Raw genomic sequence first — 26,741 nt, 5'->3', positions numbered from 1 at the left:
AAATGACAAAAAAAGAAAGCAAAATTAAATTTGTATAAATAGTAATAAAATTAGACCTCAGATATTAAAGGCTATTTTGTTCAAAACTGTTCACACTATTGAGCAAAATAAATTGAAACTCACATGGAATGAAACTTGGACCAAAGAACAAGTATGAATGAGCTGTGACTTGGATGTGTCTCCTTCATAACAGTCATGATCATGGAGAGCTGGAGGAGTGTGGTGTGGTGCTGCGAGAACAGCAGCCATGTGACCACGCAGCTGTTCCCCGCACTGCGAGTCTGGCTGAAGGTGACCATCTCCATCATCTGGCCCCAGTGTGCCTCCATCTCTGAGGCAGAAAAAGGCACAACAAACAATGACCTTCACTGAAAAAGCAGGGTGCACTTCCTTTCACCAGCCCCTGGAGCACAACAGCGTTCACGTGGGTACAGTCAGAAAGGGCAAATTTTAAAGCTGAGCCTGATGAAACCCTGAGCATCTGCATGTCGGGGTTTGACTCTTATGTTACAGCCATCAATGCTGCCCGCAACCCTGGAGGATGCTGCAGATGCAGATAGACGTTTGAAGCCAGCAGCAGTTCTTTGAAGCTCATCAGGTGATGTGAAGCAGATGACCTTGTTGTTGAGGACGATGTCATTCAGAGTGGAACATGGGATGCCAAACAGTCTTGAGACAACACTGTAAGAAGTTGCACTGGCCAGCTAAAACAGGAGCACTAGAACCTCGAGGTCATGGGTTGACAGGCACAAGACAAAGCTGTTTGCTGTGGTGTGAAAACAGAGTTTAATGTGAACGAAGCAGCATATCACAGCACAAACGTCACAAAGTTCTTTGTATTTATTCATTTGTGAAATTATTTATCACAAAAATGCTTGTTGGTATTTATTACAGATGGTCCATCAGCCGATGCTGATCTGGCACATTTTAATTAGGTGACACCCATGATGTAATTAGGGGCGCAGAGAAGATTACCAGAGTAGTGTGTGAAAGTGTTTGTTCATTTTGCAGATGAGCTCATCATAGAGTCCCCCGCAGAGAACTCCCTTAGCAGAGAGCAAGGAGTAACGATCGACAGAGTGATTTTGGACACAGCCCATTTTGTCATCTAAATAAAAATGGTTTATCACCTCTCCTGTCCTCATCTTTCATCAGCTTGAAGTGCACTTTGTTAGCTTCAGATGTGCTTGTGCTCAGCTGTGCTTTGTGCATGTTTAGCATTTAAAAGTGTATGTTAAAGTTTGACATTTTGGGAAAGATGGCCATTTCATTTATGTGAGAAGATTAGTACCACCTTCATGTCTGAGCTTCAATTGTGGTGCTAGAGGAGATTATCTTATTTTAGCATAAAGACTTCCATCAGACACAGAAATTGTGTTTAATGTAGATGAGTGACGTCATGGCCAATAACTGAACAGAACATTACAGAGAACTGGCCCAGGGATTTGTGGATTGGTGCCAGTGGAACCACCCCCACATCACTGCAGGGAAAACCAAAGAGCTGGTGGTTGACTTGTGTGGATGCAAAGACACCAGTGAACATTCAGGTAACGGACATTGAGATGGTGGATTCTCACAAGCGCCTGGGTGTTCACCTGAATGATAAACTGGAATGGACTGACAATACAAATGCAGACTGTATCTGCTGAGGAGAACCAGGTCTTTTGGAGTGGAGGGGGCCACTCCTGAGGACCTTTGCTCACTCTGTGGTGGCACCAGCCATCTTCTATGGCGTCGTCTGCTGTGACAGCAGCATGTCAACTGCTGACAGGAAGAGACTTAACAGCCTGGGTAAGAGGCCAGCTCTGTCATGGAACACTCCCCTCCACCCAGTGGAGGTGGTGGGAGATAGGAGGACGATGGCTAAGCTATGATGGAGAACATGTCCCACCCCACCCAGGACACTCTGACAGCACTGAGCAGCTCCTTCAGTGACGGGCTGCTTCACCCACAGTGTGTGAAGGAGAGATACTGCAGGTCCTTCCTTCCTGCTGCTGTCAGACTTTACCACAAACACTGCTCTGAGAAGAAAACACACATCCAAACTGAGAAATTCACTCATGTGCAACATCAATGTATACTTAACTATCTTTTCTGATCTAATCTTATCTGCTGTAGTATTGGTGCCCGTCCATCAGAACAAAGAAAAAAGAACTTGATTTTAGAGTCAATAATTTGTTTTGATGTTCAATAAAATACAGACAGATACGTCACAGTATCCTCTGTGTCTATATATCTGCATCAAAAACATGACATTACTATTACAAACTTAAGCTCTCAGCTTTTATGGCATTGCAATCAGGGCTAATTTTAGTCTTGTCCACATACTCTGCATGAGGCCTGTTTACCACATGCAGTGTGGTTGTATGCAGCGTGCCCATCAACGTGCTGCAAACAACCACAAAGAGCAAACAAAACCAGACACATCCATGCCAGACTACACAACAAACACACTGTGCTCCCAGCTCATCTGGACTGGATTTTCTGCAGTGATATTCCACCAAAGGACTTTTACTGCTTTAACAACCTCACCTGAGCCCCCAAAATGCCCCATACTCCCACTTTATATTACTGCTTTTGATTGCTTGCAGCAGTTGAGCAGCATGTTTAATAACCACCACGCCTATCCCTGAGCTCTACATCCATTGCAGTGGTCAACAGAACCAGCATCCTTTCAATGCCAGAGAGGGGATCTTTTGTAAGAGGAAGCAGGAGTCTGCAGACAGGGTCTAATAGGAGGGGGTCTACAGCAGTTCTCTTTAAGTCCTCACTTATCAAGGTAACTGTATATCAGTGCTTGACTTTATTTTCAAATCCAATCACTATCCTCTCCTTGTATGTTCCCCCAAATTCTCTGATATGGAAGCTCATTTCTGCCAGGAGAAGAAAACTGAGGAAGCCTTAGTCATGATAACAAAAAAACAAAACAAAACACTTTGTCATTCATAGTCAAAAGTCCAACTTTTGACTTATGAGCATTTTTATTTTAATCATGACTGCATTTCAATCATTCGAGCGAGGAAATACATGTTTGTTTTATTTTTTAGCATCTATTTTTTTCTTTATTCCGGCATAGACGGGCTTCCATACAAAGATCTATTATCAGACATTTACAATCAGAAACCCCAGTAAGCAAGACAGACTCCACCTTTCACAAATTTGATTTTACAGTTCTGACACATATCTAAGCCAAAATCCAGCATGGCTGATCTTATCTATATATTATGGCTGGCCCTGTGAGACTAGTGGCCCTTTGCATAAAATAATCTGCAGGGGTTACAAGGATTACTTCACCAGATATCTGGCATTCGAAACTCTCCTGCGGTCCATGGTCTCTTTAGGAAAACAAACTCCCTCACCTCGTCCAGTGAGTTACAGTCAGTTCTGCTGTCAGCTTCTTGCTGGATGTTGCTGTTGGAGCTCAGCTCTGATCAGATATCATTCTGGTCTACTGTGAAAATTTGTGTCAATTATGGACTGCTGGTCAGTTAAAGGAGAACGCCTGCCATTTGAACAGTTTGGCAATATTTACAGGGCAACTGAGCATCATAAAAGCAGATATGGTACTGTGTTCTCAAGTTATTGGTATTTATTGTTCACGAAAAAAAGAAAGAAAAACTTTCAAGCAGTGATATAACACTCCACAAGTCTTTGTCCGGCAGTAAATACCAGGCGTTCAACGAAAAGGGAAAAAATCCAATCAAGATGCTGACAGTGTTCACCCTCAGTTTTAAATTAATGACCTTTCCACCATGACAAAGTGGAGACATGAGAACACAACACAGTCAGTTGATATGCAAAGTGATTTTGAATGAACACAACACCGACCTCAAGTCATCACACGGACCCACATCAGAGCTGTGCGACTTTCTAACAGTGTCTAGTCTCTTCTTTTGTAAACATAAACAAAGCTAAACAAAACAGAGAACACACACAGAAAACATATTTTGTTACCCAGTGCAGCTGGATTTGATCACCGAGCAATCAAAGTAAAACAAACTATCAGATGGAATTGAGGCAGCGCTCAGAGTAACGCTGGCCTGCAGGGGGCCCTTTCTGAGCCTACTGAGAGGGACATTTCAGCCCCCCCGACCACCATTAAAGAGGCTGTGCTAAAGATAAATCTTCTACCTGCTAGACTGAGGAGCTAATTTAATCTGGAATACCTGTAATCACTGTCACTTTTAAATATGGTGGAGATCAAACATGGTTTAACTGTTCAAAGTCTGCCTCTCTGAGGAAAAGTCTCATCGATACAGATGTGGTGCTGCAGCTGGGGCGCCCTGCCGGCTGCTCTCACATCAGCTGTACTGAAGGAAAGCAGCGGGAAGGGATTGCTGAGGATTACTTTTATTTAATACACACTTCCAACAGGCTTTGCTGTGTACCCCATTGTCATTATGAATAATCATGCCATACCCATAGATTCTAAAGCTGGCCTGAACATTGTCCTAAATATCATTTAAAATTCCTGCAGAAGACTTTTTTCATGATATCTGGAGTTTTGCTGTTACTGCTGTTGTTTGATAGGAGTGTGTCCTACATGTAGTGAAATGACTTTTCAAAGTGCACTCAAAAATGTGTTTGTTACTTGGTGTTTGACAGATCTACAGCATGCGCAGAGACACTGGATGGTTGTTTGCACATTCATGCGCTGAAGGGGGAAGTTTCTCTGCGCTCAGTTTAACATCTGGATGTTGCAGCAGGATTTTGTGACATCACAAGTGTGGAGGCCAAACGTGGTCCAATATACGTCCTACACAAGTGTGACGTGGAAACTTGAAACCTCCAGTGCACTGACAATGGACTTTTCACCAGAGAAGAGCTCATGAACATCAGGGTAACAACACCAGTGGATTTATTTCCTAATTTTCTCCTCCCTCACCAAAGCAAATTCCTTGTATGTGTCAAATCGTACTTGGCAATAAAGATTTTTCTGATTCTGATTGTGATTCAGTGTTCAGTGAACACATCACAAATTATTGTTCAAAGCAGAGTATTTTTAAATGTCTTAAGATATAGATAAGATAAGATAAGATAAGATAAGATAAGATAAGATAAGATAAGATAAGATAAGATAAGATAAGATAAGATAGACTTTATTTATCCCACAATGGGGGAAATGCACGTAAAATGTTGTTAATATAAACAGTTTTTTTGTTTCTGAGATGAATTACTGCAGATGGGACTTGGCTGAAAAGCACTGAGTTTGATGAACACTACATTTTTTTCAAGTTTGCCTTTAATTATGGTGATTTAAATGTTTTCAGGTTGTGCTTTCAAGCTGTTTGGAAAGTATCTAAACATTTGTGCAATTTTAAATATCTTTAGATGAGAAAAATAAGTGTGCTGCAGCTCTGTCAGATCAGTAACATTGTCCAGCATCAGACACTGATGCTCCTCTGTTTCTGTGTGCGAGGTAAAACACTACATGGCTGTCAGTCATCGTGCACATGCTCCTCTGTAACATTGCAGTATTATTACATTTGTATTATTCTGTATTTCTCCACTTGATGTCTTGTATAATCACTGCTATTGACTGAAGTACAAATATATATTTAGATGAAGTTTTAAAGCACTCGGGGCAGAAACACACCTTGATTTCCTAGAATACACCCAGTTTTAATGACATTGGCTTTTCATCTGCATCTTCAATTGGACTCTTGTGCTTCAGTAAAGTGCAGCTATACAAGCAGATATTTGGATGAAAGAAAAAATGGCTTTCATACCTGAGAGGATTCCCTTTTTCTTGCTGCCACCTCCTGGTAAGAAAAGGAGGTTGTAGATCGACCCTGCGGTGAGTTAAAGGAATATAATCTGATCATGACTGGGTGGAACCAACTACAGCCGGAGACTTAACCTCTTATAATATAGATCCTTAAACTTGTCTTTTTCACAGCAGACATTTTGACTTGTCCTTGCAGAGAAAGTACAGGTGTTACTAATTGCATCAACAATGGCTCTGCTGCATTCAAGTGCCCCAATAAGCCATAATGGTGAGCCAGCATGCACAATAGCAAGGCCATGAAACAGAAGCAGCTGAATGGAACTCAGCCATCATTCATTTAGCGTGTGCTTTTCCGACTGCCACATGTAAAAATGTCCTATGTGACGAACATGTGTTATGCAACCTCTGAGCAGGTCAGTTCAGCTGCTCCTCCAGCGTCTTCGATGAGTTCACAGACCTCTGTTTGAACCCATGTGAGCAAATATTTAGAATCTTGCTAAATCTACATTAATACATTTCACTCCAACAAACAAACAGCATGATAACAATACTTTACCGTTGTCACTGTCGTCAGTGATCACTGCTCAGTAGTTTGTGTCAGAAATACTAAAATAAATAAATAAATAAATTGAATGAAAAAATGAAGAGACAGGATGTCCTCGATTCCAAAATAAACAAGTTGTTTCATCCAAGATGCAGAGCTGCGCAGTTTTTCCAGAGTATTTACTCACACTGCTGATGATCAAGATCTGAGTCAAACATTTAGTACCCAGCTGTGTTTTCATGAGGCCTTGTTACCCACAGCTCATAATTGAGCCTCCAGATCACAGTTTGGGTTTGCTTTAAAGTTCCTTGCACCAACACTGAACTAGAGAAAATTAGCTGCAGACACTGTACTTCAGGTCCCACCAACAGTCCAAAATCCAAATATATTCAGTTTACTATCACATGAGACAAAGAAAGGCATCAAATCCAAAGAAATACACAGCCCAATTAAATTCATGTTTCTGTGTTGATCTGAAATACATTGGCTTTATCTACACACACAGGGTGCAAGATGAAGAATGAGAGGACACTGATTTTATTATTTTCTGGCAACAAAGCTGTAGAGAAACAAGAGGATGTCAAACTTTTCTTATATAATGTGCCCCAGAGCAGCACCACCAACCCCATAACCACAGATAATCCCATTTAGGGTATCAGATTAGAGGTGGCAGAGTATGAATATGAGTGGAACCAGAGGAAGCAAATGAGACCTCTGCTGAGAGGAGCCATGCCCACCACATCCTCACACCCTGCTTTCTCTGAGTAAAATAATTAGGGCATTAAATGACTCTTTCTAGGAAGTGTTGGAAACAATCAGAGCTCTGCTTTTGTGAATGGAAGGTTTAATAATAAGCATAAGAATAATCTTTATTTATCCAGCACCTTTCATCCAAAACATGCAGCTCAAAGTGCTTTGCATTGCACGAAATAAATAAAAAGAAAGCAAGTAAAGATGAGAGTGCTCAGCATTGTAGAGAAAGCAAGCCATTTAACTGATCAGCTATTAAAAAAGATATTAAAAGCATAATCAGCTCATAAAAGGGACATAAACACCTCTTGATTCAGTGCTGTTGCCACTAATGACCAGCCTTAGATGCCATGAAGCTCATCTGGACGTGAAACAAACATAAATGCTGTTTCTTTGAACTGACGAAAAGTAGTTATGTTTGGGGGCAGCTGGTCCAATTCTATCGCATGTGAACCCTTTAATGATGAAATTTCCCCGTCTGCTTTTAGTTCTTTACTGATGTTTTAAGTCTTCAAGCCTGCCTGAGCCCAGGAGTGCGGGTGGCCGACACTAGAGGCTTCATGTGCCGCTCGGCGCTGGGTTGTTTTGGTTAGCTGGATGCTAGCCCATGCTTTCTGCTGCAGCCGGTTGTAACGGTAATGGCTCTCCCATAAAGCGGGGGAGCGGGGCTGTGTTTTTTGACTAGACACCGAGTCAAGTGCCGTGGCCATGGCTGGGGTTTTCGACATCGATTTGGATCAACCGGATGAGAATGTGTCTGACGACGAACTTGAGGACGGGGTGAGTTTACGTTAACGTTGAGGCTAATACCGCCGCTATTAGCCATTTCGCTAGCACTTAGCAGTTCAGAGGCCTGCGCTGCTAACATCAGATGTAGGGCATCCATTATCGGACACGTCCTCGTCCGCCCCTTTCCCGCGGAATCCGACAGCACCCCATTAACAGTCCCTACATCGTATTTCAATAAATTCCCATGCAAATTTTCACATTTTAAAATGTTTGCCGAGCGCAAATTCCGTTTCATCACCGACACCAGATGAGCACATCCGCAGAATCACAAGTGTTGGCGGTGGACAGGTTGGTGTTTCCTGGCTTGAATTGACTTGACCCCCGCACCAGACCAGCGGACAATAACATTAACCTTAGTCTTGGGTGAACAGACAGTGAATCTACCTACGTCGCCATGTCAGCAAATGCGCTTTTGATGAGAGAAAAAAAACCAAATGACAATAACAAAAGCCGCATAGAAACGATAAATAACTCCCCTCCACCGTGCGTAAGGTAAACTGCTTGTCCGACAATGGAGTTACTGATATAGCGTTGTTACGCGCTGCATTGGCATTCGTCCGTGTGTAGCGATTCATATTACGGTGTAAGTTGTTACACGAATGCCACATACATGGCTTAAGAACCATTTTGACGTTTTAATACGTGAGATATAATGACCTCGCAATGCAGCCGAACAACATCAACATGAAATCAGACCAATGCTAGCGAGACTGTCGCTAAAAGGACCGCACTGTTTGCTAGCTTTCCCACCACTCAGCTAACGTGAAGTGAACCTAGTAGCTAGTTTGCGGTAACAGTTATGACCTGTATCACACACTGCTTTGGTCATTTGTTTGTTAGATTTTAGTTACAAACATGGGCTTATTTGAATAATGTCACTTAGTTAATATTAAGGAGAAAGTGTCCATTCAATTCCTTTGTTAATTAGTTAGCCTTAACGTTAAATCTCAGTTAACTTAAAGCGCTTTAGCGTTCGGCTGAAATCGCTTGCGGGGAAATAACGCATTAACACTGAAAGTAAAAAGAAACGTAACATCATGAATATAATATATAAATAAGCTCCGGCTGGCAGGTAAATAAGTAACAGCCGCATGATGTTGAGATTTGCTGTCCTGTTGCTCGTCTCGTTTCAGAGCCAGCTCAGTGAATACATGGACCAGTGCAGCGGCTTTGAATTGTGAGTATAAGCAAAACTGTAATTCACAGGGTCCCGAATGGGGCAACAAAGTCACGATGACTGCAAGTTATCACTAAAGACAGTCTTAGGGCTTTGCTACTCTATGTGATACTGTATTTTCTTTAATTTTTTATTAATGTAGCTGCTGCACAAGTACTAAGTAAGCATGAGCCAGTTTGGCCATACTGCCAATCATAAGCAATAAGAGATGAGTGACAGACTAAGAGGAAGCTCACATTAGGTGTGTTTGATCATCACAAGCCTCCAGTGAAGCATCTGCATTTGTTATTTTTCTCCACTTGTTTTTTTCTGGGGTTTCCTATCATTTTGTCACCCATCCACATGTATCCAGTAATAGTCTATATCATCTTGGATAGGGTCTCTTAAGGCAGAAGTAGTCAAATTGGGGGTGACGCTGCACACATGTGGATCCATTTGATGGACCTTCAGCTGTGCACACCCATCTGGCTTAGTCAGCTGTTTATTCCCAACAACAAAACTGTTGCATGATCAGCCTCAGCTGGACATTATTATAAGATCAGGTCCACACTTGTAACTGTCATTGATGATGCTGCTGTGTGTCTTAGAAATTGTTCACACAGTGTTGAGTGAATGTTTTGAATGTGTTTTTGTTCTTTGTTTTTTGTTTTACCAGTAACATGGATGACTGTGAGAAGTTTGAAATTTCAGAGAACAGCGTGAACAAGGGAACAGAGCAGATCAGGCCTGAATGCTTTGAGCTGCTGAAAGTTTTGGGAAAAGGGGGCTATGGGAAGGTGAGATTCTCTGTTCAGTCTTTCACTGCACACTTATGCAACTGACTCTTCCTCCATGTTTCTCTGTAAGATGTAAGTTGACTTGAAAGTTAGAACCATATATTCTACATGCGGGTTGGAAACTGAAACTGTGAACTAACAGCTGTGCAGAGCTCAATAATTGGTTTAATTCTCTGTTTGTGACCCTTTCGTATTTCATAGAGAGATTTGATTCAGTGCTAATTAAGAAAATAAAGTAAAGTTAGGCTCCCGGTGGTTGAAATGATCTGAAAAAGTAGCTTTTAAAAGTGTGGGAAATAGCAGTTTGTCAGTTGCTTTTTTGGCCTGGGACCTGCCATCGCATTGCCAACATGTGGGGGAGGAAATTGTAATTGTCTTGAAAATCCAATGGGTGGGGATTTTTTTAACAAAGTGGCTGCAAATTGAGTTTCACATGCTAAAAATCTAAGCATTTTTGTTCCTGTCACTGCTGTTTATCAACAACCTTTTCAGTCCCCAGAGATCTGTTTTAGTGTTTTTTGGCTGTGGGAAAGTATAAAAAAATCCTACTGAACCACCCCCGAACCATCTCCCCCTTTACCCACAGCAACATAAAATTTAACTAATCTTCTGCAACCCCATGTATCTAATTGTAAAACCACTGAGATTAGGAAATCTGTCTTGTTTTTAAGGTTTTATTTTGGTGTTAACACTGTATCAGTGTGGTATTACCAACCCGTAGAGCCCTGGAAACTTTTTGATGTTCTCTTTTTCTAAGCCTGACAATGAAAAGTGCACATCACAGTTATTTTGGAAACACTTTTCACTTAGCAAGCGGATGTATGACTTACTCTTTCTTGAAGTGGTTTTGTGCATCATGACTAAGAAGTCATTTTCTTCGTCTTGGGAATTTCTCAGCATTACAAAGTAATTACATTTTTTAAAACACGCTGTCATTTGTTTTGATATTCTTGTGTAGTTAAAGAATCTATTTTGTCACTGGTCTGAAGTTCATTGGCCTCAAAACTGAGAGCAAATAGTCTTTCAAGAGTTCTGCGGGTATACAGATATTCAAAACACAGATTCTGGCTCACGCAAAATCAAGACTCCTTGGATACAATAATAATAATAGAAGAATAACAGTCATTTTCTACACACAGAGACAGTGACTTTTGTTAATTCATTGCTTAGTCGAATGGATACACATTATGCAGTAGAGCAGCTTCTGTACTTCAACAGAACTTTGTTCCAGATCCTCTCTCTGAATGTCCCCATTATGACAAAATTACATTATTCAAGCCAAAGTTGAGACATAGAAGAAAATATCTGGGCATCCAAAGGAAATAGCGATGCTAGGTTATTTGCATGTTTTAAAGTCTACAAAAGCACTCAATACAGTTTCCTCAAAACAAGCATTAGAAGCTGTTAAAAGTCTTGAATTGTCTTACAAAAGTCACTTAATTATAAAATGTTTTTGTACCCAGTTGCAGGCTCTTAGAAGTTAGAACTGGGAGTGTGCATGCAGCATGCTGTTCAGTTTCTTTTTAGAATCTCACTCAGCACAATCAGACCTGTAGTAAACACTACTGCTAGCTACAGTAGCATCTTCATGAAGTATCATCATAGCCTCATCATGGTCAAGTGTATTTTCATTAAAAACAGTGTAAATTAACTTAAAGGTCCAGTGTGTGGGGTTTAGTGGCATCTAGTGGTGACTTTGCCAATTGCAACCGGCTTATTGCCTCCCCCTCCCCCACAAAGTGTGTAGGAGAACCTACAGTGGCTCCAAAAATGTGAAAGAAAACACAAAAACACAACGTTTATGAATATTTTAGTATGAAAGTTGTATTCAATCTCTGCCAATAGATCCTCCTAAATCCTACACAGTGCATCAAATGGTTTTTAATTGGCGTCCATACATTTTTTTGTGGCTTATTAAAGTCAGGCCAAATTAATTACATTTTTTATATCATTAATGTTATATACTGCTGGGAAGCACTGAAATGAAGTGTGAGAAGTGTGAAATGATGTTAAGTGGTTCTTGGTCATATTGCCATGCTTTTATAATTTGTCTGGTGTGACTGGAACACGGGTATCAAATTGCATTCATTGCATTTAAAAAAGTCCTCCAAGTGTTAGATTCAGCTTGATGAACCCTGCTGAAAAACTGTGTGAACGTCTGTGGATTTTGCTTCATGTGATTTAAATTTTCACAGGTTTTTCAAGTTCGGAAGGTGTCAGGTGCCACCTCTGGCAAGATATTTGCTATGAAAGTTTTGAAGAAGGTGAGTGAATCTGCATTTCTCATGTCTGTTTGAAGGTATCTCACCGATACAGAGAGTAAGGTATGTTCATTCTGTCCTTCGATCATGCATTAAAGGTGGGCTAACCGCCTCTATTGTACATGTAGAACAGTGCAGTGTAAGACATGTGCATTATCTAATCCATATGTAAGCAAACATAAATAACCTACAAGCCCAGTGCAACGTAACCGTGTACAGTGTTTCATATATACTGAATGTCACTCTCTGTCTTTTCTGGTGACGTACTGGTGCATACAGCAATGAAACCAGAAGTTAAGGGCAGACCACCCAAAATAATGGCAGCAGGCTTTTTCCCATGAAACCTCAAATCTGCTGCTTGTGTTCAGCTTGGCCTCCTCTCTGCAGCTGACAGAAAGCTGGTGCCTGACTTTGCTCGAAAAGTCAGCTCATATTCCCTCAAAGTTTGAGGTTTTTGTCACTGACTGTGTTTATTGGCTTAATGAGAGTGGACTGTAGCTACCATCCTGGCATCCTGATTCGTGCTGTGCCTGCAGCCGATGTCGACGCATTGACAGCTAGCTAATGGGGTCAAAGTTATTGCCTGAATGGTTTCACACCCCGACTCTCTGCTTTTCTGTCCCTTGCCAGGCCATGATTGTGCGTAATGCAAAGGACACAGCGCACACCAAAGCCGAAAGGAACATTCTGGAGGAGGTGAAGCATCCTTTCATCGTAGACCTCATCTATGCCTTTCAGACGGGCGGAAAGTTGTACCTCATCCTGGAGTATCTGAGCGGTGAGCATAGGGATAATGCCCAATCAAACATATAGTATGGTATGAAACCACTCTCTTCATTGTCATGAATGTGCACATTTTCTAAGCATGGACACAGGAAATTGTATGGGTGTTTGTGTTGTGTGAACATGTGGCTCTCCGTTGCTACTGTGAATTCATTTAACTGATGCATTTTGTATGTGGTGACTGCAGGTGGGGAGCTGTTTATGCAACTGGAAAGAGAGGGGATCTTCATGGAAGACACAGCATGGTGCGTGAGTTTGTATGTCACTGGCAGAACTTTAACCATCTGGCCTTTAGCTTTCCTCTGGCTAATTACCTCCGCTAAAGAGGTTATGTTTTCAGTTGAGTTTGTTTGTTGGTTTCTTTGTCTGTTTATCAGCAGCATTATGGAAAAACTACTGGGCTGATTTTCATGAGGCTTGGTGGAAGGGAGTAGCACGGGCCAAGGAAGAACCCAGATCCAAATCACAGGGCGGATACATGAATTACTCACTTTCGTTGACATCGCGAGTTAAGGCATTTGGCCCTGGCGGAATAAATGCCATACATCTTAAAGTCCAGCAGATGGTAGTAAAGTTCAACAGTGGCAAATCGTAGCTAATTGTACAAATACGATGACTCCATCTCGCAGATGTGGCTCTGGAAACATAAACGTATACTTAACGTGCAACTAATTTTACTCTTACACACATCCAAATGTGACATTCTACTGGTTTTGGAAATGTGCTTGCAGATTCACATATCATGGAGGGGTGGAGTATTGGCCTCTGTGAAAGTCTGCGTTCTCCTCTAGTTTACACAGTTTCTGATGATCAATGGGGATTTTTCCCCAGAAATGAATATCACAGTTTCTGGAAACTCTTTCGTTTCAGGATGTTATGCTTAAACATGTCAAATCTAAATTTCTTTGAGTGTGTTCATCCCCTTTTCCACACACACCTCCTGTGTTTGTATACATACTTTTAAACCCCACCCCCAGTATTTACAATATTAAACCATTTCCAAATGGTGACAATATGGGCATCTTAACAAACACCCAGTGTTGGAAGTTGTCTCCTCGAGGCCTTTTGTTGCTGACTCTGCTGTGATGTACAGCAGAGTCAGGAATGTCAGATGACGTCTGAACGTCAGTGTGATCTGAGGTCTCTGACAGACTAATGCTAGCAATTAAACAAATGATTCTCAGAGACAGACAACAGCTGTTTAGATTCTGACAGCAAATTTAGATGTAGCCTTCATGTGCCAAACGCACCACGAGAACACAGTAAGGAAACTAGAGGATCCTCTTATGGGCAGTTTGAAGTCTGAAACGTTCAGTTTTTGTAAAAGCAGGCAGATGTGTGACTGTTTCTGAGGAGTGTGAGGGTCACTTGGACCAGGACCTGCTGCTCTGTTTTCTAAACACAGCCTGTCGATGAAAGTGGTGTTTACATGAACCACGCTTTTGAAGTGTGTGTGTAATATTCGTGTGGTAACCTAAATGACATTGGGAATATCACCTGCACATCACTGAGGAGCAGTAGTTTGTTGGTAGAACATTTCAGAATATGCACCAGTGATAGGTAATGGGGAAAGAAAGAGCTTAATTTGATGTCAGTGAGATTTTACTGAATGTGGCTTTTTCCCTCTTGGCAGTTTCTACCTGGCTGAGATCTCGATGGCTCTGGGTCATCTGCACCAGAAAGGCATCATCTATAGAGACCTGAAGCCTGAGAACATCATGCTCAACAACAACGGTACAGAAACCTGAAGGTTCCCTGACAAAAGGCAGATTAGAAAAACCTCTGTGCTTTCTACATACGTCTGTTTGGTCTTAGATTGAATTCCTTCTCAGTGTAATCTGATCTTTAATCTCTTTTTTTATCTGGACTGGAATTTCTCTCATGTTCTTGCTCTGTTTCCCTCTAGGTCATGTGAAGTTGACAGACTTCGGTCTGTGCAAAGAGTCCATCCATGATGGAACAGTCACCCACACCTTCTGTGGCACTATTGAATACATGTATGTCACTCAGTCACCATGCAGATTTTGTGCATTAATTCAGACTCTATGCATTCAGTCACATTTCCATCTTCGTACACATTGCGGTGAATCTGCTGTATGATCTTGGTCATTCCCCTCTCTGTCCTCAGGGCTCCAGAGATCCTGATGAGGAGTGGACATAACCGAGCAGTGGACTGGTGGAGCTTGGGAGCTCTCATGTATGACATGCTGACAGGAGCAGTGAGTAGCATAAGCATTGTTAAAGAAAGTAAAACAGCTTATCACAGCACTGCGGGCATCAAAGGGCAACTCTGGCTTGGAAGCATTTCTTACAGTTTCTGACTGTTTGTTGTTGCGCTTCCTTTTCATAGCCTCCGTTCACTGGTGAAAACAGAAAGAAGACGATTGACAAAATCCTGAAATGCAAACTCAGCCTTCCACCTTACCTCACACAAGAAGCCAGGGACCTCCTGAAAAAAGTGAGCAGTAGAAGCCTTCCTTTTGCCTTGTGCCTCCCTGTTTGAGTTTGTTGTTTGTCTGTTGAAGCATTTGGCAGAAAAACTGAGTCTCCAAACTTTCTCTTTCAGCTGCTGAAACGAAATGCCTCATTAAGACTCGGTGCTGGACCGGGAGATGCTGCTGAAGTCCAGGTAGATACATCAGTTCAAAGCAGAGTCACAAGTGTATGCAGTGTGGCATGTTGAGTAGTGGCTTAATACGGTAATCATTGAGTATAAAAACCCTGCTTCTGTAATTATATTTCCAAGGCTAACCCATTCTTCCGGCATATAAATTGGGATGACCTCCTTGCTCGCAAAGTAGAGCCTCCATTTAAACCTTTCCTGGTGAGTTTGCTTTTTCACGCAGCGGTGTCCTCTGTGACTAGTCCTTGCAAGATGACGAACTGACCGCTTCTTTTGGCAGCAATCGGCTGATGATGTCAGCCAGTTCGACTCCAAGTTCACTAGCCAGACTCCTGTGGACAGCCCTGACGATTCCACACTCAGCGAAAGTGCCAATCAAGTCTTCCTGGTGGGTAGCTCGTGCTGTACCTCCCAGCAAACGTTGGTTTGCTTCTCTGTCTTAATTTCTGGTGTTTAGAGTTTCCAGAATTGACAAACTTATAGAAGGAATATTTCAAGATAAAACATGCAGACACAATGTGTGACACAAAGGCCAATAACAGATTATTTTGCTGACAATGTGGCCATTTAAAATCTGTTTTGGACCACTACTCTCTTATTGTTTGTTGGCCATTCAGTCTTGCAGTAAATGTAACTTCACAGGAGCAGTACGCAGGAGACGCCTGGTAATATGTACGTATGTATGCCATGACGTAGGGAAGGTAATGAGGCAGCAGTGTCAGTTATATGAACATTGCCTGGAGCCAATCAGTCGAGTGTTCACTTTGAACAAGACTTACGTAACTCATACTTTGTTTGTTGATGGATATTGCACTTGCATTAAGACCTCATATTGAGTAATACTCGCCACAATTTTAACATTGAAGTAAACTTAAGTTCTAGTGCAGCATAGACACATCATGTAAACAAACGTACAAACAGGCCAGCTCTGGGCATAATGTTTTTTATTTCCTTTTCAACAAGTAGGTCTTACGAGAATCGGTTAATGCATCCCATCTGGTTTAGTCTTGTTGGTTTTCCTGGAAGCTTCACTCACTGTTCCACCACATTGCATGATATGGTTTACTCAGCGTTTCATTGCTCATCATCAGCTGTGGGTTGTTTTTGGAAAGATGGTCTTTGAGGTAGACTCAGATCTCTTGCTGGTTTTTTTTTCCTTTTCTTTTGCCCCCCACCCCTCCTCCAGGGTTTCACATATGTAGCCCCTTCGGTGCTTGAAAACGTCAAAGAGAAGTTCTCTTTTGAGCCAAAGGTCCGCTCACCGCGGAAGTTTCCTGGAAGCCCAAGAACACCTGTGAGGTAACAGCAAGTTGTTTTCGTCTCTCTCTTCCAGTGAAATCTATTTGTCATTTAGTTTTTTCCCCACAGCAAGTCTTTCACAGCTCTTACTCATTTGCTGACCTTGTAAATGTAGCCGTCTCGACCTGAATGAGACCATCGTTAAAAGGTTAAGTACAAGCTCCTTTCCAGTGGCACAACAGGGATCCTCTCAGGGCTCAGAATGATTCCTCACTGTGGCTTATTTATAGGAATTTGAGATAAAAGGAGAACACTTATCTGTCTGGAAATCTGCTTACTATTTGAATGTAGTTTGTTGAACTTGCTCCAACATCAAACACACAGCATTCACATCTGTCCTCTGGAGGTTTTATAGTAGTTTACCTTTAGTCTCAATATTCTTTCTTGGTATGTTTTCCACTTCTAACTGTGCAACACATAGGACTGCTGTGAAGTTGGTGCATCACAGACAAAAGCTCAGAGGAATAATCTCATTTTCTCACATGTCCCTCGTCCACAGTCCAGTGAAGTTTGTAGGAGGGGACTGCTGGCCCCGGGGCCCGTCGCTGACCGGCTGCCCATCCCTGTTGGCCCCTGGCAGCTCTGTGGAGCAACCCATGGAGGTGTTGACAGCAGAGCAAATGGACACGAGCAGCAGCAGCACCTCCGAGGCCTCTGCGCCGCTTCCTATCAGGCACCCGTCAGGCATCAATGCAGGGCCCTACAAAAAGCAGGCGTACCCCATGAACTCCAAGCGGCCTGAGCATCTACGAATGAACCTATGACGCTCGGCTCGCCTACGAACATTAGGACTCTTCTAATTCCTCCTCTTCTTCCCTTTTATTGTTTTCTTTCAAAGAGACTTGTAGATTTTTTTTTAAATTGACTGACACTGTCAATGCTGATCACCAGCTCTTCCAGCGGCGCCTTCCCCTCTCTTGGCCTCCCAAATCCTCCTGACTCAGCCTGGCTTCCTCACCTGACGCAGGTAATCAGCCGCTTAAGTACAGCAGGTGCGTGGTCAGTCGAGGAGTGGTGTGAAAGCTGACTTCCTTGTTGGTTGGGTGATATCAGCTGATGAGTGGGCTGAGGTGGTTTCGGTGGCATTATGATATACTGGTGCTCTTTTATCCTCAAGTCTGGACAGTGTTACTTGTAGTGTTTACGACTTGTTGCCTCCATCACCGTGAGAGAATTTGGCATTTCTCCCTCAACATGCCAGGCTTTTTTTTTCGTTTGTTTGATGATGTGTGATGTGTGAAGAACTTGTGGGTCAGTAGGTAGAATTATTGGATAACAGTTCTACAGTGAACACAATATTCCTTTTGTGTTTTAGGAAAACAATCACATTGCCTTTGTCACTGGAGCGTGTGGTCTGGGGTAGGCGGAGCACCACTTACGGAAAAGCAGCTATAAAAAGATAGAAGTGACGTTTCAGCTGAAAGCATCACTTCCACCACAATCAATACCAAATGCTGGCACTGCTTTACTTGTCCTGGAATGCTTTCTGTAGGAGGTCTGTCCAGAAGCACGGTTTCGTTGTGTTGAATGTAAACAGACTCTAAATGCCTTTTTGCGTGTCACTTCAATCTCCCGCGCTGAGCTCCAACGACCCCTGCAGCATAACTTTTAACAGATCAAATCACCCCCCCCCTTTCCACCATTGTGGCCAGAGACCAACAAACATCCACCCAAAGTCTGTTCAGCCAAACTGATATCATATCTAATATGCACAGCTCTGCTTTTTGTGCATTTCCAGTAGCAGGGCTGTCAGTGGAAGGGGGATAAACCCAGGCCTGATTCCAGAAAAGTTGGGATGCTATGTAAAACATCAATAATAACAACGCAGTCATCTGCAAACAAACTGTTTTTACTGACACTGTTCCTGAGCTCATGTAGTCATCTCCTTTATCCATTCATGTGTTCACAAAGTGGTGAGCTTTGCTCCATCCTTGCTTGTGATCGACTGAGCCTTTCCAGGATGCTCCTTTCATACCCAATCATGACACTATCACCTGTTACCAATCAACCTGTTTACCTGTGGAATGATCCAAACAGGTGTTTTTGGAGCATTCATCATCTTTCCCAGTCTTGAGACCCCGTTTACACTTAGGGAAAACGCATATGTTTTCATGCGGTTTGGCCTCCCGTTTACACGCAAACAGAGTTTTTTTCACGGAAAATGATCATTTTTAAAAACTCCGGCCAAAGTGGAGATTTCTGAAAACGCCAGCTATTCGTCGGTGTGTAAACTGGGTTAAACGGCGTTTTAGGTTCCGAAATGTCAAAACATGTGACTGAATACTTAACGTCATGTGAGCGACCTATGTTTGCACTCGCGCCCATAGTCTTGGCATAGTTATGATGCGCTCGACGGCGTATTTATCCGGGTTAATGTAAATGACAACATTTTTGAAAACGATGTTGTGTGCACGATGTTATTTTTAAAAACGGAGGGGCCAAAATATCCGTTTTCCAAAATACCTGGCCTGCTACTTGTAAACTTAGGCTTAGTTGCTCCTGTCCCAACATGTTTGAAACATGTTGCTGCATCAAATTCAGGATATATTTACAAAAATCAATGAAGCTGATGAGGTAAAACAGTAAATATATTGTCTTTGTGCTGATTTGAGTTGAGTATATGTCACAAAGGATCTGTAAGTTATCATGTTCTGTTTTACACTGCGTCTCAGCGTTTTTGGAATCAGGGTCAAATGAGTGGACCGTCTGCTAACTCCTGCTTGAACTGAGATGTTTGATCATTTTGTGTGATGTGAAGCTGCTATATGAGCCTCTGGAGTGAAGCCATTCAAAACTTGTCAGCCTGAAGCTAACCGCACCGTTTGATGCAGATTCCCATGATGCGAACTGAAAATTGAATGAATGAAAATTGGCTTAAGTTTTAATGGCTCCCTTATGTTTCATGTTATCCAAATACTTAATGTTTAATGAATTGACCAAAACCACTGTTTCAATTAACCAAATGTTTTTTGCTGGCAAACCCACACAAACAAATGACCATGAAGGCGTCTCGCTGTTTCTTGTGAAACCACAAGGTTCAAAGGTTTGTTCAGGACTTGTTCATATTTGATCGTACAGACTTTGTGTTTCACGTCGATGCTCAGAGACATTTTAATGTGTACCTGTGAGTTACTTTGCGAATGTTTAACTGAGGCGAAGCTACCTTTGATCATCAGTGCCGAGCTGAGCTGGTTGACTTTTCTTCTTCTAGCATTCCGGCACAACAGTTGTGTTTGAGACCAGTCACTCCACTTTCTACTCCTCCTACGTTGTTACTTTGTTAGAATATTTATTTTAAGTGCCGTTGTGTTTCCACTGCATTGTTCACACTATGCAAACTATGTATTTATTATGTAGTATTATTTAGATATGGCAGCAGAATGTGTGATGATTTGATTTGGACTTCTTGTCAGAGACTTATTTTGTCATAATAAGCATGTACAGTATGATTTTATCTCCACAGAACATGTCTTACAGCAACTTCAGATGCAGCTTTGTTTTTGATTCCGAAATTGAGGGCAGTGACCTAACCGGACAGTATTTATTGTGTGGCACAGTATCATATTCAAGGGGATTTTCAGAGAACATTTGATATCTTGGACTTTTCTTGCTGAAAACTTGAACCTCAGTTTGTCTTTTTGCAGTGCTTAATGCAAGGGCAGTTATTGTGGAAAAAAAAAAAACTGATGCAAAAATCAATGGGAATGGCATTGTGCCTTTGCTGACAGAGTACAGTGTGTGTGTACAGTATGCTGTACGTTGTAACTGTGTTGAAAAGGCTGGATTTGATCCAGGTTCACTTTCTGTTACATCTCTCTGCTTCACCACATGATCTGAGTGGGATGATGTCTGAGAGGGGTAGGAAACTAAAAATGAAACGTTTAACTTTGGTGCAGGTGTGCCTGAGATGTGTCCTGCACGCTCGATGTTTGAGAAACATCTTATCAAGCTTACTTCAGCTGGGAAACACCATCTTTGAATAGAATGGCTGTTTAAATCACTTGGGGGGCATTGAAAAACATTATTTGTTGCTTTGTCACCCTTAGATCTGTCCGTTCAGATGGGGAATGTTAATATGTATCATGTACATAATGAAGTCAAAATAAAAGGATCTTGTTTCTGGGTAATGGGACAGAATCATTCAGGTTTAACTGTTCAGACTTCATTAAATGTCTGAGACACTTACTTTACGGCTTAGCTGTTAAGGAAATAAGTGATTGTCATTTTGCAACATAAAACAAGTCAAACGTCATTCAAATGTTGACCTTTATTCAGATCAGGATCTCAATGGATAAAAACAACACAGTGAAATGATTTTCATACATAATAAAATAGATGTTTCTCCCAGTCTTTGGTTTTTACAAAAAAAAAAAACAAGGCTCTATAGAAAAATAATTTATGTGTAAATCAATCTCACGAGCTCAGTTGCATCCTTTTTATCATTTGTGAAAAAATAGTCACCAAAAGCGGAAAGCAAAAGGCAAACTTTATCCATCACAGGATCACATCCATCTGTGGTCCATCTTCAGCGCCTGCATGCAGGCTGGTCATGTCTGGACCATGTGACGTCGCTGTGCACCTAAAAGCCTTTACAGTGAGCTAGCTGTCAGCCCTCCAATCTCACATTATAACCCATTCAAGCTCAAAGATGCGTCGAAAGCAGAATTCAGCAAGCACCCCTGAGCAGAGTATGCAGCTGCTTACCTCTACAAATGTATGGTTACAAATCCGAAAAGCCGCTTCCACAAATTTAGAAACACTGGACAAAAAAGGGTTCATGTGTTGCATGTTTGTTCAAAAGCATGACCAAGGAAAAAGCTGTTTAAAATACTTCTTTACAGATTTCTCTGTTTCGGTATTTACATGTGGAAGAAACAGTGGAAGTAGACCAATTTGCTGCCCCATGAGGAAAGTTTATATTAAGATTAAAGGTGAGGAAAAACAACACAACAGGAAACAACTTAAAGCAGAAGAATCAAAACAGGGACATGAAAGTTATCAACTTCCTGTTGTCTGTGAGGTCACAAGTAGGTATGTACAAGTGAATAAGCCAGAAACACGCCTCGCAAGGTGCAAGTTGTGTGTCCTCACTGACCTCTGCCCACAGGGGTCACAGCCCTTAGCTGATTCATGAAACAGTGTCTACAACATTACTAGTCAGTGGGGTTTGAAAGCCATAGATAAATCACATATTGAATACAAGCGAATACCAATGTCCCACACCCAAAGGCACCCCACCTCTGCCTCATCAATCAATAAATCTGCAGGTGTGGAGATGTCGCTCCATCCCTCCATTTGTAGACCTTCTCTGTGATCACGGTGCGGCAGAGAGGGCAGCTCTTCTCCCGGTTGAACCACAGAGCGATGCATTCGTCACAAAATATGTGCTGCACAGCAGAAAAGCATCAGCATGTCATGTCGTGTGCATTTTACATGAATGATCAGATCTACACAAGAGATGTACTTCAATTCATTTAGGAAAACATTAGAGCTCAGATGAGTAGAATTCAAAAGAAAAAACACAGGTTATTATTTGGTTAGCACAGAAGAGAGAAGGGCTGTGAATAAAGAGAAAACTGCAGGTGTGAAAACTCTGATTTCAGTTTTTAATTTTCATAATATTGCAGGTTTTCTCTCTTAAGTAATACTGTTCCTGCTCAGTGAATAGGAAGTTGTGATCTAAAGTGCCTAAACTGCTATAAATTGTAATAAAGTCTGAGAACATAATTGAAGAGGAGGGGTGAGTGTGACAGATGCCTGACCAGTGGTTTGACAGGCCCTGCATACTGCTGTGTTTGTACCTGACAGAGTAGAGCCCGAGGCTCCCTGTACTCCCCCTGACAGATGGGACAGACATCTCCAGCCTCGCTGCACTGACTCCTAGTGGCTGCTGAGCCTGTGTGCTGAGAGACAAACAAAAACACCTCAACACAGCTGGTTACAGATTGTGAACATTTACTATTTAACAAAGTAGTTGTTCAGCACTGACCTCGCCCTTTAGAAATATCCTCACAGTTTTCAGTAAAGATGTCCACTGTCCATACAATCCCAAAAGCTGAAAGAGAGAAAAAGAAACAAATAAGTAACTTCCACTTTAGTTTTTCAACATTAAAGCAGCAAAGATCTCTTGCTGGACAGTTTGAGTGATAACACCTTCAGTATGAGGTAGAGCAAAGCCAGCAGGACCCCCAGTGTGAGCCCAGGGGTGCCGTCAGCCTCCTGGTAGGTGACCAGGTAGCGGAACCACAGTGAAACAGGAGCCATGGCCTGGTGGACCTGACCCAGCTCCTCTGTCAGCATCAACCACCGCCCCTGGAGACACAAACACACAGAATAAGAGGTACTGAAGCAGCACTGCCAACAAAGAGCATCAGAGTGATTTATGTATGTATATTTTTTAACCAACAATAAAAAAGAAGGAATCCACCAGTCTCACCTGGGTTCTGTAGGTCACCAGTGAAGATGGCAGCAGCAGAATAAGGCACTTAATCCCCATAAAGAGGAACTTAATTATGAAGTTGGTGATGCCAACAGCCCATAGAACCTCCCAGAAACCCAGCGGCTCAATGGTTGGACTGAGGAATATGAGGCTGGAAGGAAGTTTACATTCAGATTAAGTGGCACGTTCATCCCACTGTCCACTGCATTCCAGGCTTGGCTGTTTACTAGACTGCAGTACAGGTGGGCAATGTGAACATTATGCTGGTCTGCATGCTGTAATATCATTGCTTATATATTGAAATAGCCCCAAAGTCTTGTCTTTCAGTGTAACTAATGTCAGACAATGCATTCACTCTCACCAATAGTAAAGTGTCTCAGTGAGAAAGGTGTAGTAAAGCAGGAGGGTGGATGAGATCAGGAACAGTAGCAGCCATGCACACTGCAGCTTTGAGTGCCGGTCCTGAGGATGCACACAAGCAAAAACACGGTTTAGGAATCAAACAACGATGAAACGCACAGGGTATCAACAAATGTGTTTGTGTTCTCAACTTACCTGATGAAAGACTTGAGTTTGAATGCTTTTATTCACATATAGAAAAGTTGTGAAGAGGCCAACCCCAACTGCTAGACCTGATAAATGAAGAGAAAGAGGATAAGTTTTTTTCCTTCCCACTTGCAATAATGTGGTCTGATCACCTCTTACTCACCAAGAGCATGTTGGATGACCAGTTTAGCACACAGTAGGACGAGGAAAGGGAGGCTCTTTTGGAGCCAGCGGAAGAGACAGCGAAGCTCAGACAAGGAGGTGCTGGGTTCTCCAGAGTCCAGATCAGAGTCAGCTGGGTCGAGCTCAGGCTCTGAAGTGGAGTGGTGCTGCGCCCGATTATGTCCGTGTGCTTGAGAATGGGAGTGGCTGTGGGAGTTGACCCTGCACCTTCTGGACGAGGCCCCTCCACCAGACTCTGTAGCCCCGCTGGTCATGGGTACCCGCACCTCACTGTTCTCAGGGTTGGCAGCTGCAGCACCGGGTGCTGGTGTCCTGGTGAGAAGCTCTGGTTGCAGAGTTAGGGATAAACCATTTCCTGCATGAGCACCCCGCTCACTTGAATTAGGCTGCATTACAGTAGGAGACTCCCTCAGTTTCTGTGCTCTTCTGGAATCACTCCTTTGACATGAAAGACAAACCTTTGTAGCCTCAGTCACAATATGTCCAGCATCAACTGTGAAGACTGATAGTTAAAGGGAAGTTCACGGGTGTCACCTAATCTAACATGTAGAAACTGCATCCAGTACTTTTCAATGCATTGCCATTGCACTTCACATTCATCTTCAAAAAAGCCTCTGTAAGGTAATGTTGTGACCACAGGTATGTGAATTTATCAAAGCATTAACTTGTAGAGTATTTCAAAGCTGACCAATGAATAACAAGTTGCGGTAGTTTCAGACAGACATAGATATCAGGTTAGTTTCAGTTTTGTTTGCTTACTTGATCTGACAGTCGGTACTGCTGGTGTTAAACTACCTCGACTCACCCTGAACGCCTCACGCTGGGCATAAGTCTTGCTTTTGACAACTAGTTAAGGTTAGCTGAAGTGTACATCATTCACACCGTCATTTTCAGGCAATAAACTCAAAATGTAGAGACAGAGAGTCACAGAACAGGCAGTTGACCGTTTCCTACCCAGCGAACTGGGACGTCGTTAGCATTAGCAGCTAACAGATGTTTTCAATCAGGCCAGACTAGCGGCGGTAAACGCTTCAGCTCACCTGTCATTCTGCACCCGGAGTTTCATGGTAAGCGACTGGTCCCCATCTAATACAAGGTCCAAGTCGCCGAACGAAATAAAAGCAAAAGTAAACCAAAAATAAAACTAAAGATTATATCTTTCAGGCTAAGCCATAAGCTGGCCGTTCAGACATCTTGACGTTGTTTACGACAGCAGACGTCGCAAACTTCTTCTGTTGCATTTTTACGGCGTGTCGGATGTAGAAAATGCTGCAATGCCGCCACCTACTGGGGTGTTTTCGAATGACACGTAACACTACGATTTTAACACAAACATAGCACTGGTATATGTGTCACTGTTGACTGTAGTAGTTCTAATATTGTTTTACTGCTGCCCACCACCATAATCCTGTAATCCTGTTCACCTCCATAAACACGCAGGTAATTACTACCACAGTGAGCTGAGTTACCATGTGTGATCATTCAGATGAATACCAAATTGTGACGTGCTCAGATTTCACACCCAAACGCTGACCTCTACGAATGACTTCACATGTTCTTGTGGGCTGGGAGGTTGAGTAGTGAGTCTGTTGCTGAACCACAGGATGCAGGATCACATCCTCTCTGAGCTGAGAAAGACAGTAATTCCTACTAGTTCCTAGGGTTGTTACTGTCTGTGGCGCTGTTAGCCATTCATTATCTACTAGTTGTCTTTGTGGCTGTTTCTCTTCGATGCATTTGTGTTAGAATCTGAGAACCTCAACTCTGGAGGTCATCACCTGCCCACGTGGCAGCAGAACCCTCTCCTGCAGGTGCTGGTGACCTGTCCTTCCCTGGAGCCACCTGCGGCGCCATCGCTACTCTCACTGACTTTTATTATTGTCACAAGAGGAAAACTGAGCAAAAAGCTTCAGTACTTCAGACATGTATATGCTGCGTGCTGGAAAAAGAAATCTGGAAAAGGTGAGAATGACCACTCTAGGACCACTTTCAGCCTGAGGAGGGCGGGACTTATGCCCGCTACAGGTGTAAGGAGGCGGGACATACCACGTGGAGCGCCCTCCTACAAACAGTGGATGAGGACCCTCACCTGTGTGTGTTTTGTTTCTGACTGCGTCTATACCTTGACTATAACGACCAGAAACCGTCTCCAAGCTCAGTGCATGGTTGATAAAACAAGAAGACCTGGGTGGCCAATGGCGGGAAGCGTACCGAGCTCACCTGAGCTTCAGGTAAGGTTTGCACCCTGTTCCTGTTGAGTCGCGACCAAGGCATTCAGATTCTGTTGTGTCTTGTTTGTAACTGGCACGGCTCTAACGTCATAATGAAATCCCCCAGACCTAAAGCAAATAATTCCCTCAGCATTACGTGCAGGGACACCAGAGTGTCCCTCTGTACTCTGCAGTGAGTACACGAGGCCACAGCAGCCCGTATGAGTCCACACTCCTCAAAACAACTGAGAACAGGTGTGTGAGAGCGCGCTGCCTTTACAAAATCAACAGCGTTGACATCTGTCCAGATTCAGTGTCGGTGATAATGTCACAGCGGGAAAAGCACAGGTGTTAACGTTGATGACGGCTGAATGCCATTTAGCTTCTTCACTTTGAGGGTCCTGTGCTCTTAATTATACAACGGCTCATCCTATTGAAGAATAAAAAAAAATGCACAAAAATATGATTAATGATGAGAGTTTTTCCTGATAATTCTATTTGATGATTAGGTATCTACTTCCATATTTTTGTTCTTCTGTTTGTTTGTTTTTTTTTTCCCCTTTTCATCTTTTAATGCTCTACTCCATGACTACTACTACTACTACTACTACTACTGTATTCTTTCTGTGTATT

General features: G+C 42.5%; 2 protein-coding genes across 4 annotated transcripts; one reads left to right on the top strand and one right to left on the bottom strand.

Moving 5' to 3' along the window:
- The first annotated feature begins 7,535 nt into the window (after positions 1-7,535).
- On the top strand, positions 7,536-20,429 carry rps6kb1a (ribosomal protein S6 kinase b, polypeptide 1a). The gene is made up of 15 exons (XM_070983178.1): positions 7,536-7,802; positions 8,945-8,988; positions 9,644-9,764; positions 11,960-12,028; positions 12,656-12,803; positions 12,996-13,053; positions 14,442-14,542; positions 14,715-14,805; positions 14,937-15,027; positions 15,159-15,266; positions 15,375-15,437; positions 15,555-15,632; positions 15,712-15,819; positions 16,618-16,730; positions 17,230-20,429. The coding sequence occupies exons 1-15, from the start codon at positions 7,731-7,733 to the stop codon at positions 17,492-17,494; spliced, it is 1,530 nt and encodes a 509-aa protein (XP_070839279.1). The 5' UTR covers positions 7,536-7,730; the 3' UTR covers positions 17,495-20,429.
- Positions 20,430-20,978: 549 nt separating this feature from the next.
- rnft1 (ring finger protein, transmembrane 1) lies at positions 20,979-25,116 on the bottom strand. 3 transcript variants are annotated; one of them, XM_070983737.1, is made up of 9 exons: positions 24,939-25,116; positions 23,879-24,336; positions 23,725-23,801; positions 23,531-23,631; positions 23,167-23,320; positions 22,884-23,042; positions 22,720-22,785; positions 22,532-22,633; positions 20,979-22,117 (listed from the first exon to the last, which is right to left on the bottom strand). In XM_070983737.1, exons 1-9 carry the CDS (start codon positions 24,962-24,964, stop codon positions 21,983-21,985), a joined length of 1,278 nt encoding a protein of 425 aa, XP_070839838.1. In that variant the 5' UTR covers positions 24,965-25,116; the 3' UTR covers positions 20,979-21,982. The 3 variants fall into 3 exon arrangements, with proteins under 3 accessions (XP_070839838.1, XP_070839839.1, XP_070839840.1); XM_070983738.1 differs by having other exon boundaries at positions 20,981-22,117; positions 23,879-24,210; XM_070983739.1 differs by having other exon boundaries at positions 20,981-22,117; positions 23,879-24,223; positions 24,939-25,109.
- Between the last annotated feature and the right edge of the window lie 1,625 nt (positions 25,117-26,741).

Source organism: Chaetodon trifascialis, chromosome 16, assembly GCF_039877785.1.
Source record: "Chaetodon trifascialis isolate fChaTrf1 chromosome 16, fChaTrf1.hap1, whole genome shotgun sequence".
NCBI classification, from domain to species: Eukaryota; Metazoa; Chordata; class Actinopteri; order Chaetodontiformes; family Chaetodontidae; genus Chaetodon; species Chaetodon trifascialis.
This window is presented reverse-complemented; position numbering and strand designations above follow the sequence as displayed.